General features: G+C 35.5%; 1 protein-coding gene across 5 annotated transcripts in view; it reads right to left on the bottom strand.

Moving 5' to 3' along the window:
- Positions 1–15,879, bottom strand: part of LOC149690650 (gamma-aminobutyric acid receptor subunit beta-like) — a 77,675-nt gene extending 61,796 nt beyond the window's left edge. For 4 of the 5 annotated variants that reach the window (XM_089870221.1, XM_089870220.1, XM_089870218.1 and 1 more), the window contains exons 1-3: positions 15,439–15,879; positions 5,526–5,608; positions 2,548–2,615 (exon numbers count right to left, since the gene is read on the bottom strand). In XM_089870221.1, coding sequence (XP_089726347.1) covers positions 2,548–2,615; positions 5,526–5,608; positions 15,439–15,548 — 261 coding nt within the window. In that variant the 5' untranslated portion in view covers positions 15,549–15,879. Of the gene's footprint in view, positions 1–2,547; positions 2,616–5,525; positions 5,609–12,622; positions 12,808–15,438 lie in introns of those variants that run through there. The other variant, XM_089870222.1, reaches the window with a different exon arrangement.
- Positions 15,880–18,577: the final 2,698 nt, after the last annotated feature.

Genomic DNA, 18,577 nt, shown 5'->3' with positions numbered 1-18,577 from the left:
TTATTATCAAGTTTCATCAACTGTATAAATTTCCCCCTTATAATTTTACTAAATTAGATATGTTTTAACCCCTACCTTTTCCAAATTATTGGTAATTAGCTTGTTTATTGCCACCTTTTAAAAAATACTGTTAAACAATGTTGTTAGTTTAGTTTATTTCTAACCTAAAAAGAAAGGAGATTTTAGCCACTTGTTTAAAAGGTATGCAGAGAGAATCCTAAAGATGCCTTCCCACCGTCCCACGTGAGGACCCCGAGCGCGCCTTTTTTGTGTCGACAAAACTGGCGCCAAAATTTCCCAGTCCCTTATAATAGTGTTTAGAAGGTCCATGCCACGAGTATCGTGTATGAGATTTAGACTAATGCATGCCCTAGCTTTTTGTTCTTATTGGTCCGGCAGGCGTCGCTATCTTTATTCTTTATAGGATTATGGGAGGGAGGTGCGGCGGGGAGTTAATGCAAAATTAATAGAGTCCCACGCAGGCAGCCGTTCGCGTTGGGGCCGTTCCAAAAACGTAACTCCCGATAATAATGCTAAACGATTTATTCATTTTTATATATAGGAAACGATATACGACGTATGTCGCTTCTTCTTGTTCTTCTATGGCACGCAAAGGCTGGGAAAGATGAGAGATAATTCTCATAAATGTTTAAAAAGGTGCAAAGCAAACTTCTTTAATGGAAGGGGCTGGGAAATTTCAATCTTGATTTCTATAAAGTTCACAGAATCGTTTAGGAGGTGGTTGAAATGGGACCATTATTGAGTCATTTATATAATTATAGTGATCATTTTTGAGATGTTAGTATTATGTTAATATCGAAAACCATTCAAGTCGCAAACAAATCCATCATTAGAAAGAGTTCTTTAAATTTCTAAGGCTATTTTTGAATCCATTTACTAAGCCTTACATATTGAAGGCACCTAAATCTACCTTAAGTATTTTACATATCACCATAATTCTTAACAGCATCAATTTGCTAAGCCTACCTTTCATATAAGACCAATTTGAAATAAGCTTATCTTTTAAGTGTCGCCATATAAACCTTAACCATACGAATTTTGCCAAGCCTTTTTTTCAAATTCACCTCTTAATTCACTTTCCTAAGCCTACTTTTAAAAAAATGTCACCATTCATGCTCTCTGTATAGCCTAAACTGAATTAAATGTGCCAAGGCTTAGATTTCCCGTACTTTTTCACGTTAATCAGAAACCACTAAGGTTTAATAAGAAATAGAAATTCGATATCTGTACATAACTAATAGAAATCGATAGTTAAAGCCAAAGTTTCTATCAAAGATAAAGTTCAAAACAACTGGAATTAATCTTTCAACAATTTCGGGGTTGGGGTAGAAGGTAGGAGGACGTTCTCAGATTTCTTTGATATTCCTTGAACTTCAAGTTAAAGTTATAGTACCACGAAGGCTTTAACATACTGTAACCCGAGTCAGGGGCCACTTCGATTTTTAGTTTCGTGTATTTCTCTTATGTCTTTATATATATCTTATTTTTTTTCTTTGTAAAGAGTACAACACGAAACAAAAAAAAGGAAAAAAAAAAAATCAATGGTAATCAATAAGTCAAGAATTTATTCGAAACACGTATAGAAGAATTACGCGTAAGCCAATGGCGTTTCACTCAAACACACCCATCGCAAAGCGAGCGCCACCACCACCACCACCACCACCTACGCTGAATTTTGGAAACTCTGGGGAATTATACAAATAAGTGCTGCGAGCCCCAAGTTCTTCCCCAAAACCAATACGAAAGAACAAAATATTTCAAACAGCACGCGAGATGAACGCAATAAATTTGTCGTTTCCTTTAACTTGAACTTTCCCTTCGTATAACTCCACGCGGCGCTTATACATATACATATTAGATGAGATGGAAAAGGTTTACACGTGAAGCATCGATTAATGTGATGTGGCATTAGAAAGTAAAGAGAATATACATACCCTTAACCATCTCATCATTTAATTTAGTTCGATTCTTTCTGGACACGGAAAAACATTTACGGAACGCGTGTAGAAATTTAATTTTCACGAACGGTAAATTGTTTTTCGTATTTTGGTCCGATAAAAATAATCGATTCTTCAGTTTTATCGAATCGATACTGAGCAACTGGAATAATATTACAGCCATAAAGTCGAGCATTATCAATTAAACAAGTTAATTCAATAAATAAACTCGTTTAAATTAACCTAAAGTACTTTTAACTCTGATTCTATAAGAGATAAAAGGGTAAACCTTTGAATATGTCATAGCCACACTTATAGTCTTCCTAACTATACATAAAAATTGGGGATAAAAGAATCAGTCCTCAAGTAATTAAATTAACTAACAATCCTTGACGCATTAGCTTATAAGAAAAATTAAAATTTGTTTTGGGAAACAAACATATAGGGGCACATTCCCTAATGCTAATCCTACGAGCGCCTGTAGAAGTGTTGACCCGCAATACACCGGTGTTCGAGTACATATTAAGTAAACTCCCGTTTGTCACGCAAAGTAAACTTAGTACGTCAATTACAAGGGTGTACTACTCACCATTTGTACTTCGGATACGGAACTTATACTTAAGATGTACATCGTCACGCCAACTTCCACCGGATCACCTGAGAATGAGAAAATTCAAGTTATTAGTCAATTACGAGTAATTAAATCTTTTCTAAGAAAAATTGCAAGAATAGGTGTGCGATATTACAAGTAAATTTATAGAGACAATACACGCAATAGATTTTTGGGATTATACCCATAAAGGTCAAAAGGTCAAATTACTATTAAACATTATTCGCATATACTTGGTACTAAAATAATAACTAGGTATAGAAGACACGCCCTAAAATGAAGCGCAGTTCACAATGTAGGTTACGTATTTAACAATCAAACGCATTTGTTGCTTAGTAGAATTTTGGAAAATGAATTTTGGACTATTTTGATTTTTAACTTCAATGTTATTTAAGTGAATATTTTTGTTTATATTTAAAACTATTACTTCTGAGCTACGAGTAAAAATTAAACGCCAGAATTGAATTACACTTCCCTAAACAGGTTGAACTTTGACCTATCTCGGAATAAGGCTGGTTCTTATTAACTTGAGCTATGTCAGACGTTTAAAATGTCTTTAATTAAAACAAAGAATTAACGAAACATCCCAAGTCATAGTTGAGAAACATCATTAAGGCCATTATCACCTTTTACCCCCAAAACCAACCGCATGCAGGTTGATTATTCTGTCTGCTCGATAAAAACTAATGACTTTCAGTTTTAGATAAACCAGAAAAGAAAAGAAACGTTATTACAAAAAGAAAAAAAAGAACCTTCAAACCGTGAAACAATTACGATACCTTTGGGATTGATAGAATCTATTACTCTTTCATTTAAAACCCTAAGCCTTGGCACAAAAAAACTCTACCCCTTTGAATTGGCCCCAAAAGACCCCTACTCCTCGATATTGGACCCAAAAGACCAAGAGATGAACGTAAAGTACATAATCGTACATTTAAAGAGAGTATAACACGGTTATTTTTCATATAACATTTTTCAAAGGGTTTACAGACCATTATTTAAAATAAAAACACGGTCCCAGAATCTTGCAAAATCTACTTCGCATTCCTTTTACCTAAACCGGACTGAAACAATTGTTGCATTTCGAAGAAATCAATGTTTTCAACCTCAATTCTGTCTTGTAAAGCTAAAAAAGCTAACCCTCGGCCTTAAGCCATTCTGACGTCAAGACAAAACCATTTTAAGACTTCCCCAATGAATTGAATAGAAAATAGAATATATTTATTCAAAATAAAAGGCTTCAGACTGCGCGGAAAAGTTCAATGCAACAATTGCAAAATTCTATCGAGAAATTTCCAAAATAAGGACGGAGAAAAGCGTTTTACTAAACTACAGATCTACTAATTGTGTTAAATTATTAATTTAAGCCTTGGTTCATCAGTAGTTATCAATTGTGCAAGCAGTTTCAAAGGTTTGTCTGCTCAAACAAACTTTAAGTTAGGCTTAACGTTAAGCCTAATATTCAAACTGTTTCAAAAAAGAAACCTGCTCGCGCCAAAACTTAATCACGAGCCATTTTGCTTTTTTTAAGAAAAGGTCAAAGGTGATATCTCGTAATACAGAAGCCAGGTAGATGTAGTAAACCACAAATAGATTATAAAGTTCTAAGATTTAGAAACCCTACTAACTACACAGAGCTAGAAAATTTGAGAGAGTTGAAGCAGCTAAATAATCCGAGATCTCCTCTCACCCGCTACTGTCTGGAAAGTTTCAAAAAACTCGCACCACCAAAAACAGAAGCACGCTATTTCTACCTCGAAATTGCCTTTAAAATAGAGTTTTCTACTTGAAAATATAAGATGGGAGGGTCTGGATTTTTGGAGTATTTTACACACTTTTCTTAAGCCTAACTTTCAGATTCTAACGTAAGTTTAAGTCTGATATAAAAGTTATTTTTCATTCCCCCCCCCCTCAAGTCGATAAAATATTTAACCATATTAAAAATAGGGATTAAATCAGTTCGAAATGACTAATTATAAAATTCACCTGCCTTTCTTTGGGGGATTGGTTTTGAGACAACATTTTTAATAACGGTTTAGAGCAACATAACAAGTTCTGAATAATTAAAGATTCCATTTGGAAATTCTTTTAGGCCTACAAATAATTAAAGTTCAGAAGGTCTTAACGAACGTCATAATTATTATGCAACGCCCTAAAAGAAACTTAAGCCTAATTATATTTAAAAATTTCTTAATTTCATTATTTTTTCTCTTCAAATATCTCGAATTCATTTAAACATCTACCCACCTTTTATAAATTAACTTAAACTTATGACCTTTAACCTTCAAACTCGGCCTTAAGATACTACGTAAAACGCTTTTTCTCCATACAGTTCATTATATAAATTATTTCTCACTGTTGTAAATGCGCAAATAACCTTCAATACTTCATGAATACTTAAAGACTATGAATTCTTAATACTAGAGTCCAAAAATTTGTTGCAAACGCCGAGAAAAAAAATCCAGCAAATAATTAAACCTCGAAAGCAAATTCGTACGTAATAAATCATTAATAAGGTTTCTATATGGTAAAAATAGACACGAAAAAAATTAAAGCTAAGCCTAATGCACTGGAACCTACCTCGAAATTAATAACGAGTCGAAATAAGAGTGTAATCAAACTTTCAAAGGTTTCCATAAGCTAAATAAACAACGTAAGCCTTGTATTTACTTTCCAAACTTGAGTATTAAAATAACTATTCGAAATTAAACAAGAGAGAAAAGTTCTATTAATGAATGAGATATTTCTATACACCAAGGCTTAAGGGAATTCTTAGTATAATCAGTGTAGATGGGGAATTCACACCAGTTTTATAGTAGAATTCAGTCTTAGAAAGGAGATAGAAGATAAATCTTCAATATTAATTTCAACTCCTTTTAAGATTGAATTCATTAGATACAAGACGTGACAGACGTACAGCAGTGAAAGAAAATTTCACGCACAAAATTCACACTCACCTCCGTAGTTTGGTCTGATTCGTTTATCGTAACCTTGCTCGAAGAAACTGTTCAAGATTTTACTGATGTTCACTTTTTCTTCTCTGTTAATATTAAAAGAGAAAAAAAAACAAGAGAAAGAAAATTAAAATTTTATTTGAAATTATTCAAATTTTTGCATAAACCCAAACTTCCTAAGTAATCTCAATGAATTTTTAATCATGGATCTTATAAATATAAACTGGAAAACAGGGGACGGGATTGTCCTCTTTTGTATACATAAAAAAGAAACAACGCTAGGAATGCAGTGCACGAGCAAGGCGATCTTTAAGATTAAAATACACCAAAGACATTCTAACAGAGCTCTCTGTTTAAAACTAGGCTAGGGGGGACGTAGATACGCAATTTTCTGGTATATCAAGGTCACTATTTAAAAGTTAGGCGGGTGAGGGCGAAGTAAATGAAAGTACTGTTCGTCCCTCTGTAATTATACAGTCCATGACTAAAATTAAAACTATCTTAAAGAGATACATATTTAAGACCCAAGTTGTATACGATTATCTTTGCCTTGTTCCTTAAGGCTAAGGTTATATGTATAGTGTGCTTGAAACGTTTTAGTATAAACTTTAGCATGGCTCCATGGAGCGAGTCACGGGGAACCCCCCCCCCTTGCAAAAAGGAATTCTTCACCCGTAACGGGCCCTAGCTGGCTGGTTGTTGGGGGCAAAATATAGGTATATACCTTTGTTCTTTTCTAGTGATTTAAAAGTGCTCGCGGTGTTTGCTAGCGCGTAATATATGCCCCACTACGTTTAACCGCCGAGCTGTACACGAGAAAAACTAAAGTATTGATTAGCGCAAAGAGAAGCGCCGCGTGTTTCTACAATAACACCACCAAACCATGTATACCGAGTATGCCAGATCGCTGAGGTGGGTTTTACTTTAACTCGTGAGGTCAGTAACTTAACGCGTAGAATGCGAGTTGAACTTTTCATTTAATACAAAATAAGAGCTTGTATTATTGTCTAAAAAAGGCCTACAAAACGGTTCAAATTCACTAGAATCATAGCGACGTGAAGCTTTAGTTTCTTTATCTAGATGCAAGTTGATAAAACCCAAAAACTAAGCACTTAAATACAAATATATCTGCAATACTTCTTTATTCATTAATATGCAAAATCATTGGAAATTTACTACAATTATTGCGTCAGTAAAATTTAAGTAACTTTCCAGGCAGCCATTTACCAAGATGTCCGTTGAAAACCCCCAAAAGCTAAACAACTATCTCTGCAATACTACATTATGCACTAATATAAAAAATTTCGATACATAAAATCGGTTGAATTTAATACAATCATTGCAACAGGAAGACGTTTAAGTAACCTTCCAGGCAGCCATTTAACAAGATGGCAGCCGATAAAACCCAAAAACTACCTAAGCATAGAACTACAGTATACAAAACTTCAATTGAAACTTTCTCGATCTCCACTTATTAAATTATTTTCCATGCACTGGTTGTGAGAAGAGATAGAAAAAAAAACACGAGCTAAGAAAGAAATTTCAAAAGGAGCGTAAACTGTCCAACCTCTCAATTAAACTGAAACAAAAAAGAAGAAAAATTCCAAAGGCATCTGCCAAGCAGGAGGAGAAAAAGAGGGACAAAGAATGGCGTTGGAATGATACGTGCCTCGAGGGCCACACACACACACACACACACACCTTGTTCCCAATTGTAAAGCCGAACAGAACCTATTTTTCCACCCCTTGGTACAATGTATAGATAATTTCTCCTTACTAATCAGGAATGAAAAGTTTCTCCGCAAGCAACCTTCCGCTATACTTAGCTTATTCATTAATTAATTAAATACACTCCTATGTTTAGCTCTAAATGATTTATAAGAATTAATATACCGAATAAGTTAGAGAGAGAGAGAGAAAGGTGTCACGAGAAATGTGTTAAATTATGTATGTTCAAAGTTATAATTACGCATTACAATCAGGTTAATTTTGAACTAGAAAATAATAATAATAAAAAAAATCAATGTTAAATTGGTTCAAGTATATTGGACTTAGTGATTTATGACAGGTAAATAAAATTAGATTTACAAATTATATTTAAGTATTAAGTGAACCTCGTGGTATAATAGTTTTAGGACAAAACTCGCAGGAATACATAGAGCCACTTGGAATCATTGCGTACCCATTTTCATTCAAAGTATCTATAGGAGGATTTTATGGGAGGAGCAAAACTAACCATTTTTTATGACGAATTCTACCTTAACAAATATAAATACTTGTTTTTGATAGAAATAAATTCCTGAACCGCAAGAAAAAGAATATCACAAGTACATCATACCTATATAGTTAATTATTCTATTTATAAAACATCAGAATGCGAAATTTGTCAATTAAGAAAATTAGGTCGGTGGGGTGGTATGGGTGAGGTATAGGGGGCCATCGTCGTCACGAGGACAATTACTTTTGTAAGCCCCGGATATAAGCATTAATTAATCAATCGTGTCTTAGTCGTACGACCCCCTTACATGTCTCTACAGCAGAACCTCCTCAAGCTCGCAATCCCGATGTGTGTGTAGCGTTCTTTCTTGATAAATGAAACGGTAGTGTGGGTTCGCAACGACTCCCAAATCTCTCTTCAGCTCTTAATTAAAAGCTTGGTTCAGTTATGCACTAGGAAGTGTATTAACAGAAAGTACTTAAATACTATAACTGCCATGCAGCCCAGCGATGTTTAATTTATTAAAAAATTTCTTATCAGAAAATTGTTTAGAAATTAAAAAACCCCCTCTCTTCCTCTCTCTCATCCAAAAACCATTTCTACATATCAAATCTTATATAGTTTAAAAATATTTCATATATATATTAATTTTAAAATATTAAATTAAAATTAACAACTTCAATTTGATACATTTCTGTTGCGCGTAAGGGTTGGACCAGCACGGTATCTTCTTAATTAATACCGAATACTTTTAATCTACAACCAACCACCCCCCTCCTCCCTCCTTTTTAATTTCATTCTGCGGTAGAATTAACTCCCCCTATTTGGTTTTACAATTTGTAACACTCTGGATTAAAATTGTACCTACAATTTTGTTAGCAACTTTTATGTACAAAATTGTGGGTGGACGGATATTGTTTTTTCTTTTTTGTAACTGACTGATGAATAAATGAATTTTATTTTTTAAAGACATTTCTAATTTATGATTGTTAATTGTGATCCCAAGTATTTATTAACACTGGAAATAGACTTCTTAGAGATTTAGTAGTACCTAAAGGCAATCCCTGAATCACGTGGTATTTGCCATCTTCCTTCAACAATATGAAGATTCACGATAAGACTTGGTCATCTCAAATTCAATAATACGGAGATTCATCCTAAGACTTGGCCATCTCAAATTCAACAATAAGGAGATTCATCCTAAGCCTTGGCCATCTCAAATTCAACAATTCGGAGATTCACCCTAAACCTGGGTCATCTCAATTTCAACAATAAGGAAATTCAGTCTAAACCTGGGTCATCTCAATTTCAAATCGTTTAAAACTCTAGACTCAACGATTCCTTCTTTAAGCCTCCAAGTTTCTAATCACCTGAATAGACTATTTTACGAAACCTTATCGCCAACTGCACCCATTGCAATAATGACTTTAAAATAGGCAAAAATTCTTAACACCAATCAACAAGAAAAACTTCTCATATACCATTTCAAGAGTACGTAGTCCTTAACTAAAAAATTTATACAAAAAAAATCGCTACATTTGTATACATATAGTTTCAAACGCAAAGTTGCCATTAAGTTAAGCTCAACTCCTTAAGCACCTTAGCGAGTTCTAAGCTGGATCGTTTGAAGAGAGAGGGAGAGAGAGACATTTCTGTAAGGCCCTATAGTTTTACCCCTTTTCTGGGAAGCCATTAGGTTCGAGGTCCCAGCTCAAGTTAAAAGAGGTCCTACTAAGCGATAACGTACCTTAAAATGTTGCCCAAAAAAAGGGGGTTTCAGATAAAAAAGATCTAGCTGAAAACTGAAAAAGAACAAAAAAGGTAGAAAAATATTCACATGCAGAGGGTCTCCGGCCGTTTTGGGTTGGCCATCAACTTCTCTAGAAGGTGAGAGCCGCTGAAAGGCTGTAGCGCGTGTTAACGTTACGTATTTGACTATTCAAGAGAACTATAAGCAAGTCATTTCGATCCCTAGAGGCCATACCTTAACGGCTCGGGAAGAGCTGCAGGGGTGGCAATAAGACTGTAGCAAAAAATATTTTGAAAACTGCGCATAGGTGAGGAAAACAAGATGGATGAAATAGCTTTATAACTTTTTCTCTAATATTCGAATTAACAGAAACATTAATCCGCTGTTGCATGGAACTCTGGGATACAATAAAGGGCGACTTTTCGATAATCCCTCAAAATTGTCATTCTATTTCCGCAAATTAATCTAAGGACTAAATCCATCAATTCGTACCTCAACAGACAACAAAACGTAATTACAAAACAAGTCATATTACAAAGACACTATTCAGAGTAAAGTCTAAAAACCTAGCCATAAGTGAAATACTTTTGGAAGTTTCTAAGTCATTGTCCCATCTTAGAGTCTGTTTAGGTTTCGTTAGATGAGCTAGAGTCGTTTCGACCCATGGAAAGTTTCAACTTAGGGGGGAAAGTACTTTTACATATGGATCTACTCACGCGCAGGCAGTAAGAAGTATAACGCCAGGGTAATAGCTCTTTTCCATACAAGGGGTATAGTTTGTACAGCATGAAAAAAACAGGAGAAGGGACCGGAATTGCGTAAAACCTCCATTCGTCTTGCGTTGGCGGTTCGAGCATTGGTAGACTATCGTAAGCTTGGTCGGGGTAGCCCTTTTTGGTAAACGTATGGTTGCAGCCGTCCTTTATCTTGGTTTTTTGTCAACGACAGCAGGCAGGCGGCTTTAAATAGCTTTCAGCAGCCGCTGACGGGAAATTGGGTTCATTATACGAAAAACCGCGCTCGCATATTACCCCCAGAAGCAAACGCCACGCTTCAAGAAGAACACAACTGGACGCACACGACAAAAAGCATAACAAAATGCCAAACTGGATTTTTGATTTGTAGCCCAAGGGTTTCGCTTTACCCTTCCTTAACAACAAGAGAGAGAACCGGTTCAAGTTGTCCCTGAAGGTAAAGCCAGTGAAAATATTGTCCAGTCAGCATCGAGAACGCGGGAACTACTTTTTTCAGGAATGAGGTTTTGCAAGGCACTGACCGTTTTACCATGGCTTAACGAATAAATTTGAAAATTACATTAGGCCTAAGCCTTGTTTGAATTTTGATATTTCTTGAGCTTAAAATTACACGCGCTTAAACAATGCTGAGCTATATCACGTGATTAATGGAAAGGGTCATTCGCTCGTTATAAAGAACATCCTTTTAGATACATGCGAAGTTAAGTTGAAGTTATGTACAATTGCGCTCATGTATCCAATCGAAATGGTCTATCCCTCCTCAAAACCACGGATAAAATGTTTAAGGGCGGTTTTAATACAACAAGTTAAAAAATATATTTCTCTTCGGCTTAAAACAAGTTTGGACCTGTTTTTTTCCTTGCCGTTTTTTGGAGCATAAGAAAAAATACTAGAAATAGGTGGATTTGGTTCATGGTGCGGTCGCGGGGAAATAAATTGGTTTGAAAATACGCTGCTTAACCGGAATTCACCATGGGTGGAATATCGTTTTAGCGAGGGATTTGGAGCGCAGACATTTAGAGTCATTTTTCAATTTCTTATATATATATTATATCTATATATATATATATATGTGGTACCATTTTTATTTTTTTCCAAAAAAACATTTTAAGGGTTAAAAAAATCGTTCTAAAGTTATTAAATTTGAAGACATTAGGCCCAAATTTAACAAGATCGTTAAATCAGGTCCCGTTATAACGTAATTTGTTTCTAACTTGAAGTATTACTTATACGCTAACTCATTGCCAAGAAATATTGCACCAATCAGCTGCGTTATAAGTTAATCTGAAGGCCAATTAAGGCTTACTCATATTTAAGCAGACGAAAACCTCACTAAAATTAATTTAAATCTTAATCTATTTTGTATTCCCTACAAATTGCAGTAATGGTTAACTAAATTTCCGTTATTAAAATGCACTCTAAGCCTATTATAATCCTAGCAGACGAAGCAGAAAACCATGCGCGCTAAAACCCGGAACTCATTTAATTCGTTACGTTGCTAACTTCCGAAAACATGGTTTCCACTTCCGAAAATGGCTTAACAGTAAAAACATTGCCCTAACTTATAGTAAAGTTTAGGATATATCCTATTCAAGAAGACGGTACTGAAACGAATACTGTAATTATAGAATCGGGCCCTATTGTTATTTACTCTTCATTAATTAGTGGCAGCACGGCAAATAACTTTAATTGCTCTTAGCGAAATTACTAGCCCTAGGACACGCACACACTGCAGTATGTAAGTTGCTCTATAAGATTACTAGCTCGATTTTAGCTACTCCGGGACTGTTCCGACCTGCCCTGGACGTTCTCTCTCTCTGTTCACTCACTCTTTTCAGGGTGTCATTTTAATGACATTGTTGATCGTATTAAGCCTCGGTCACGTACCACGTTGAAACACGCGGGCGGATAAAAGCCTACGTAAAGACAGAGATCCTCTTTCCCTTAAGGCCTACTACGCTCTCTAGTTTCGTGTCAAAGCCAAACTCTCCCTAGCTGCATGCCCGCTCAACGATTAGAGCATTAATCCAATAGACCTAGGACTCGGATTTAACCAAAGGGGATAATCACGACTCCAAAACAGGTCCAAAGCTCAAAGGCATTTTCCCTTTCATCTTAACATAGCGAACACCCCCTTGAATTTTAACTTTCCTGTCACGTGACACTAGCATCTTTTGGTGGTGGTCAACTTACCAAACTTTCTAATTATAACTAAACTAATTCAAAGTTTGTTGCAATTTGAGCTAGCTATCCAGTACATACAAATATCAAAACAACCTTAACGTTATTTAGACTTTAGAACATTCAAATAAAATTCACCCAAACGAGATATTTTTAGCTTTAGGCCTACATTATTTAAATACCAAAAAAGGCTTACCGTGTCTGATAAAAATCACGTAGATTTCTTAATGATTCTAACTTAATTTCTTTGAGAAGTTACGCTCAAGTAGCGAGAGAATATTTCCAAAAGTATTTACGCTTGGACCTCACAAGCTTAAACCTAATTTAAAACGTGACTGTATGACAAGGCTTAACTATACCGTTAAGTAAAGCACATGTGCTCCAGACCGAATTTTTTTTAACTAAATGACGTGGCTTGCTTTACACCCCGGCTCTGCTGAAGAGGAGTTTTCTTTACTGTAAACCTAAAGGGGCTGGAAAAATGATCACACCCTCCGTCCAAAGTTCATAATATTTCGACCCCTATCCGCGCATGGCAAAGAAAATCAGTAAAGGGAGAGTTAAACGAACATTTGACAGCTTTTCAATCAATATTTCATTTAAAAAATTACGTATTAATTAGCTATCTTAACCCTAAAGTACCAGTAGAGGAAATTATTTATAAAGAAAATCTGTAGAAATCGAAGGAATTCGTTACAAAAAGGTTTAATTCCAAGATTAATTTTTCTGAAACTATCCCTTTTAAAGAAGTGGCGGGAAATCGTCAAAATCGTGCGAGACGATTCCGACGCAGATAATTATTGTAGTACATCCCTATTCGTATCATTTTAAAGGATCGTCAAGCAAACAAAGGTAGACACATCCCAAGCTCGGGTTTTTAATCGAAATACCCCCACCAAACATAATGATGATAGCTATCGCGTTTTGGTATAAGTAAAATTTTCCAAAGAAAAGGGGGCGAGCTTGACTCAACTGTAGAAAAACTTCGCTCTTTTTTTCACCATTAAAAGCTCATGGGTCCAAACTGTGCTAAGCCTAACTCATTTTTAAATAATGTCTGTTACGTGAAGATAATATTAACACGTATTTTGCCTTTTAATAACGACGTACGCCCATATGATGACATGATTCCAGAGGAATTTTATGTAAACGATCTTGTTTAGATTAAAATTCAGCAGATAAACTGACGCAAAATAATTGTTAAAGTTTGGGTTTAGCCTAAAAAGTAGGCCTAATATATTCAGGACTGGCAGAGCTTAATAGACTATTGTTAAGCCTAAAAAATGGCAAGGCTTCACAGCAAGAACATGTTGGGTTAGTACAGTATAGGTCTAATATATTCAGAACTGCCAAGGTTTAATGGTTATTGTTAAGCCTAAGAAAAGGACGAGGCTTCACAGCAGGAACACGTTGGGTTAGTTAAGTAAAGTTAAGCTCAATATATTTCGAATTGCCAAGGCTATGTTGGAATAACTAACATAGTGAAATACACTTTTCGAAATTCATGGGAATCGTGATGGCGGTCCGGAAATGGCAACTTCACACGTTTGGTCCGATTTGCAAACTGCGAACAAGCCAACCTAGGGTGTAACAATAGACAGACAGACACGTAGGAATAGAATTTCTTCAAAAACTGGACGATGCTTTACTGCATGAACATGTTTTGATTTAACTTTAAAATTAGGCCTATTATATTTAAGATGCCTTTGAAGTTCAATAGACAATGGTAAGCCTAAAATTATTTCTAACTGACTTAAAATAAGAGCTCTCTCTTTTGCCATTTGCCTGGACTTAAAGAGAATGAAACAAATTTTAATTAAAAAGTAAGGCTAAGTTTAATCTCACTAAGGGATGGTATAACGATATAAAATTAAATATTTGATGAAATATTTCTCCCGTATAGTATTTTCGAGCCGTTTTAAATTTAAAACCATTAGTATCTCCGAGAGCATAACGAAGCTTTTCAAAAGAGTTTCGTAGCGTCTTGTCATTAGCGGAAACCCGGGGAAGAGAAGGGTTAAGGTTCCGAGAAGTTGGTGGCGGGCAATGAACTAAGTTAATAATTCAGCAGCGCTACATTTTGATAAGGAACTCTTGTATTAATGCTTCTAACGGAGTTTTCAGTGCCTATGGCTTGATACTAATTAAGATGAAACATATTTAATATTTTATAATAAAGACGTCTTTCTCGTTTTCCCCCTCTCTCAAATTATCAAAGAGAATATCAAATTTACCGTAAGTTATCATTTAATGATTCTATTTTAAGCTTTGTTAAAGTTCACGATATGAATTTATTAAATAATTCCACGAATAGACTTCATGTCCGTGAACGATTAGAAATGTAGTTTCTTAAAGGTCCTTCAATATTCAATAAATATTTTTTTAAATTCATGTTTTATAACGATATCTAGGCAATAATCAAATCAACTTAGCTTGGAAAATGGATTTTAAATTATCTTACTTTTATATTATCAAAAGTATATATTGTATTGTTTCGTAAAAATAAAATTGAGGTCACAAATTTGATACTTTTTGTTTCAAAAGTATAAAATTTAAATGGCTTTTATAATGGAACAGGAAAAGTAATCTAATTTAAATGCGTAAATATAGTTTATGAAACCCAAAGTGTAATGGTTATTTAACAATGCACTCCGAAGTTATTACTTTGAAACAGTTTACATATTTATCACGCTGCTATTGCACGCAATTAAACTTCGGTATAAACGCTGATAAAGTTAAGGCTAATTGTGAGGGAAATTCAGTTCAGTTCAATTCAATTGAGCTCATAACCCATTTTCGATCAATTTAAATAAATCCTAGCGAATCTTTCGTACATTTTTCACCAATATGTCAAAACAAATGAAGTTCAAAGTGTCTAGATATGGTATCAGAAAATTTTCTCGATTTGGTTTATGAAACTAATTTTGAAATGGAATATCTCAAACTCATTAGAAAACTTGAGGTCATAGTTTGGGCTTATAGGTTAGGTACAGCAGAAGCGCATTAACTCACCCGTAAGCTCCTCCAACTCCTCCAGTTGTCCAAAGTTTGGGGGCCGTTAGAAAAACAAGCAGTACAATCGCCCACCAATAATTGCTCCCAAAATCCGATCGTTTTCTCATAACTTTACAGCAGCGTATTTTTTAGGGTTTTTTTTTTAATTCCGCGCGCGCGATTAAAGCTGCAAATTAATGACAGCGGCGGCGCAAGCAGCAACAATCGAATCTTCTTCCACTATTACTTGAAATACGCGACGAAACTCTTCCCAAAGTTGTTGTATAATTACCGACAAATCTACACCGCGTCATTCCGTTCCAATAACGTTTAATATTATCATCATCCATGCAGAAACCAATTTTTTTCTTGCGTCTTTTTCTCGTTGCCTTTATTTGCAAGTTCATGCGTCCGGAAACCGTCTCCGGACCCGCGTGTTATACAAACTGTGTTTTTTAATTCGTTTTCAAGTAATTTACGTTACTTTTACATTGGGTTTCTTGGGGTTTTTATTTTAATTTAACGGGGGTTGGATTGTTTCGCGGACACTAGTTGCTTCGCGAGCGCGTTTCTCGTGGAAAGTTTTGGCCGGGCAGCCGCGACAAAGAGCGCCCGGCGGCCGCGGCCGCAAGCCCCTCTTAATCGATGAGAAATTCTCCCTGGGACCGCGCCTCTTTCAATACCAAGACGGATCCAGCGACTGTTTGGGCACCGTTCCTTGCCACAGCCACAAGGAGAGCCAGCGCGTTTCGCGATTCAGTCCCAAGCACCAGGATCCGCGAGGTTTTAAGCGCGCACGCACTTTTCCCGCTCGTATCTTTCTCTCTCTCTCTTAACTCTCTCCGTCTCATTCTCTCCCTCTCTCTCTCTTGGTCTCTTAAGCCGCTGGCCAGCGGGCGAATCCGAAGGGATAAACTCACAGGGATCTACTACGCCATAGAATAGAGCTCAGCCAGTGTAGGGGAAAATGCCTTTCACCTTTCCGGCTCAGGTTTATAGCGTGCATGGATTTTAGGTTGTCAGATGGTTGAGAGACTCGCATCTTTAAGGAAAGGTGTCTTTTATCAATTTTGTCCGTTTTCCATGGCAGGTCAAAGGGTAACTTTAAAGCCACGTGTCTTGTAAACACCTTTTCAGACGACAACGTTTGACTCAACTAGATGGGTCAAAACGTTGAGTCAGCAAAAATTGGTTAATGATCCTGTCCAACTTGTGTTCACGCGTCCCAACTTGTTTAGTCAACTCAAGTTGACTCATCTGAATGAGTCAAAAGTTGTATTGTCTGAAAAGGCCCGGGCAAATATATCTCTAGCTTCGGGACAAATGTTTAAGAAATAACTTTTGGTACGTCTTAAGGTTTTATTATAAGACACCTGTACGCAATTTTGTGAGGTTAGTGCTATGAAACGTTTTAATTCGCTTATATCATCTTATCTAGAGTCAGCCTGGCCAACAAGGGCAAACTGAAAATCACTCCAAACTTTTTTTCCAACCATCTCATCCACCATGCATCATATCGATCCTTCGGCTGTAGCAGCTAGAGCCTTGTACACTGCATGAAGTCCCGTATTCATAAGCAACGGGGGACTATTTTGGATATTAACACACTAGCACTCGCGCTTACGTAGACGTATACGTCCGAAAGGGAAAATACGGAAAACTCCAACCCCCTAAGCTTACAGATACAATTTATTAACTTCGTATATTCGTGGGTGGGTAAAGAAGTAATACCGTAAAAGGCTAGCTACAGCTGAATGGTAATACCTTACCCTTAGGTTCGAATATATTCACAGTTGAATCTCAAACACTCGTAAATGGATTTCAGAGTAGAATTTTTGATAACCCGGAAATACGTGGTCGTTTTTTTTTCTGGCCTTAATTCTTTTTAATCAGAAATAAATAAGGAATGTAAAAAAAACCAAAATATTTGCCAATAATTTTCGATTTTACCAGCATTTATTTCCCTGTTCAGACTAACTATATCACAAAGATCTTTGTTAAAAATTACAGACCTGTAAGTAATACAGTTTTCCATCTGTTACCAATGAGTAATGTTAAAGGAATCCTTACTATAATTTCGCTTCAATAAATTACTTCCATTAGACTCCTTACACGTTAATTTTAAACTGAATTCATTAAAAGGTTATTTTCAATTCAAAACATCCCTTAGGCGTCTACGTAAAATTAACCGAAGCGAACTGAATGAAGTTTTTACTTTTTTACTGAGTGCATGTAGGTATAGAAGAATAAACATGAAAAATCTACCTCAAAATCTTTTCAAAGTGTGTTTTTCACTAATTAAAAAAAGGTATAATTAATAAATTTAAGTTATTAAATAAATATTTCAAATCACATACGAAAACACGAAAAAATTACTATAATAATCCTAGACTAATATTTACCCGTAAGCCTTGGTTAAAAAATATTAATTTCATTTCATTTCGTTAAGCCTTTGCTTATTTCCTAGTTACCTTCACAAAATAAAAAGGTAATACAAAAATTCCTAACACGTTCCACATATGATACAGTCAGAGGAAAACACAGTTTTCCAAAACAAAGATATAACGAAGGTTAATAATTCTGTTGTTGTCGTCATCTTTACTTAACCAAGGCTTATAGTTAGTTTTTCTGGTTCCTTTTCATTGAAGCTATCATACTAATCGCGTTACAGCTCAAACTTGTATGGAAAGATTAATGAACTTTGTAATGGTAGCGGTTAAAGGTACACAACAACTTACAAGCGAAACTGGTTTCGGATATAGGAAAGAAAAATTTTAGACAAGGCCCTAGGCCTTGGTCGAAGTTTGATGCGGCAATTTTTTTCTTCTTCTTCTTCTTCTTCTTCTAAGGATGATGAAATATTGTTCACCTACGTGTTAAACTTTTGAATAAAAAAGGCGTCTGGACCTGGTTCTGATAATGGTAGTAGGCTTTTCTAGCTAGACCATGGAACACTAATTGATTGTTTTTTCTGTAGGTAGAAAAACTAACCTAAAAAATAGACCAACCAAGTTTCTGGTAGTTGTCTCAAAAAAACAAGATGATAAATGGTTTCCAAACAATAAACCCAGGAAGTAGGCCTAAAAAAATACACTTTTTTCTTAGTATTTAGAGCTTTAGATTCGGAATTAAGGTACAGGAAATTCATTTGTTAAGC

Source organism: Phalangium opilio, unplaced genomic scaffold, assembly GCF_054372755.1.
Source record: "Phalangium opilio isolate 3A_F unplaced genomic scaffold, DU_Popi_V2 ptg000031l_1, whole genome shotgun sequence".
Taxonomy (NCBI): domain Eukaryota; kingdom Metazoa; phylum Arthropoda; class Arachnida; order Opiliones; family Phalangiidae; genus Phalangium; species Phalangium opilio.
This window is presented reverse-complemented; position numbering and strand designations above follow the sequence as displayed.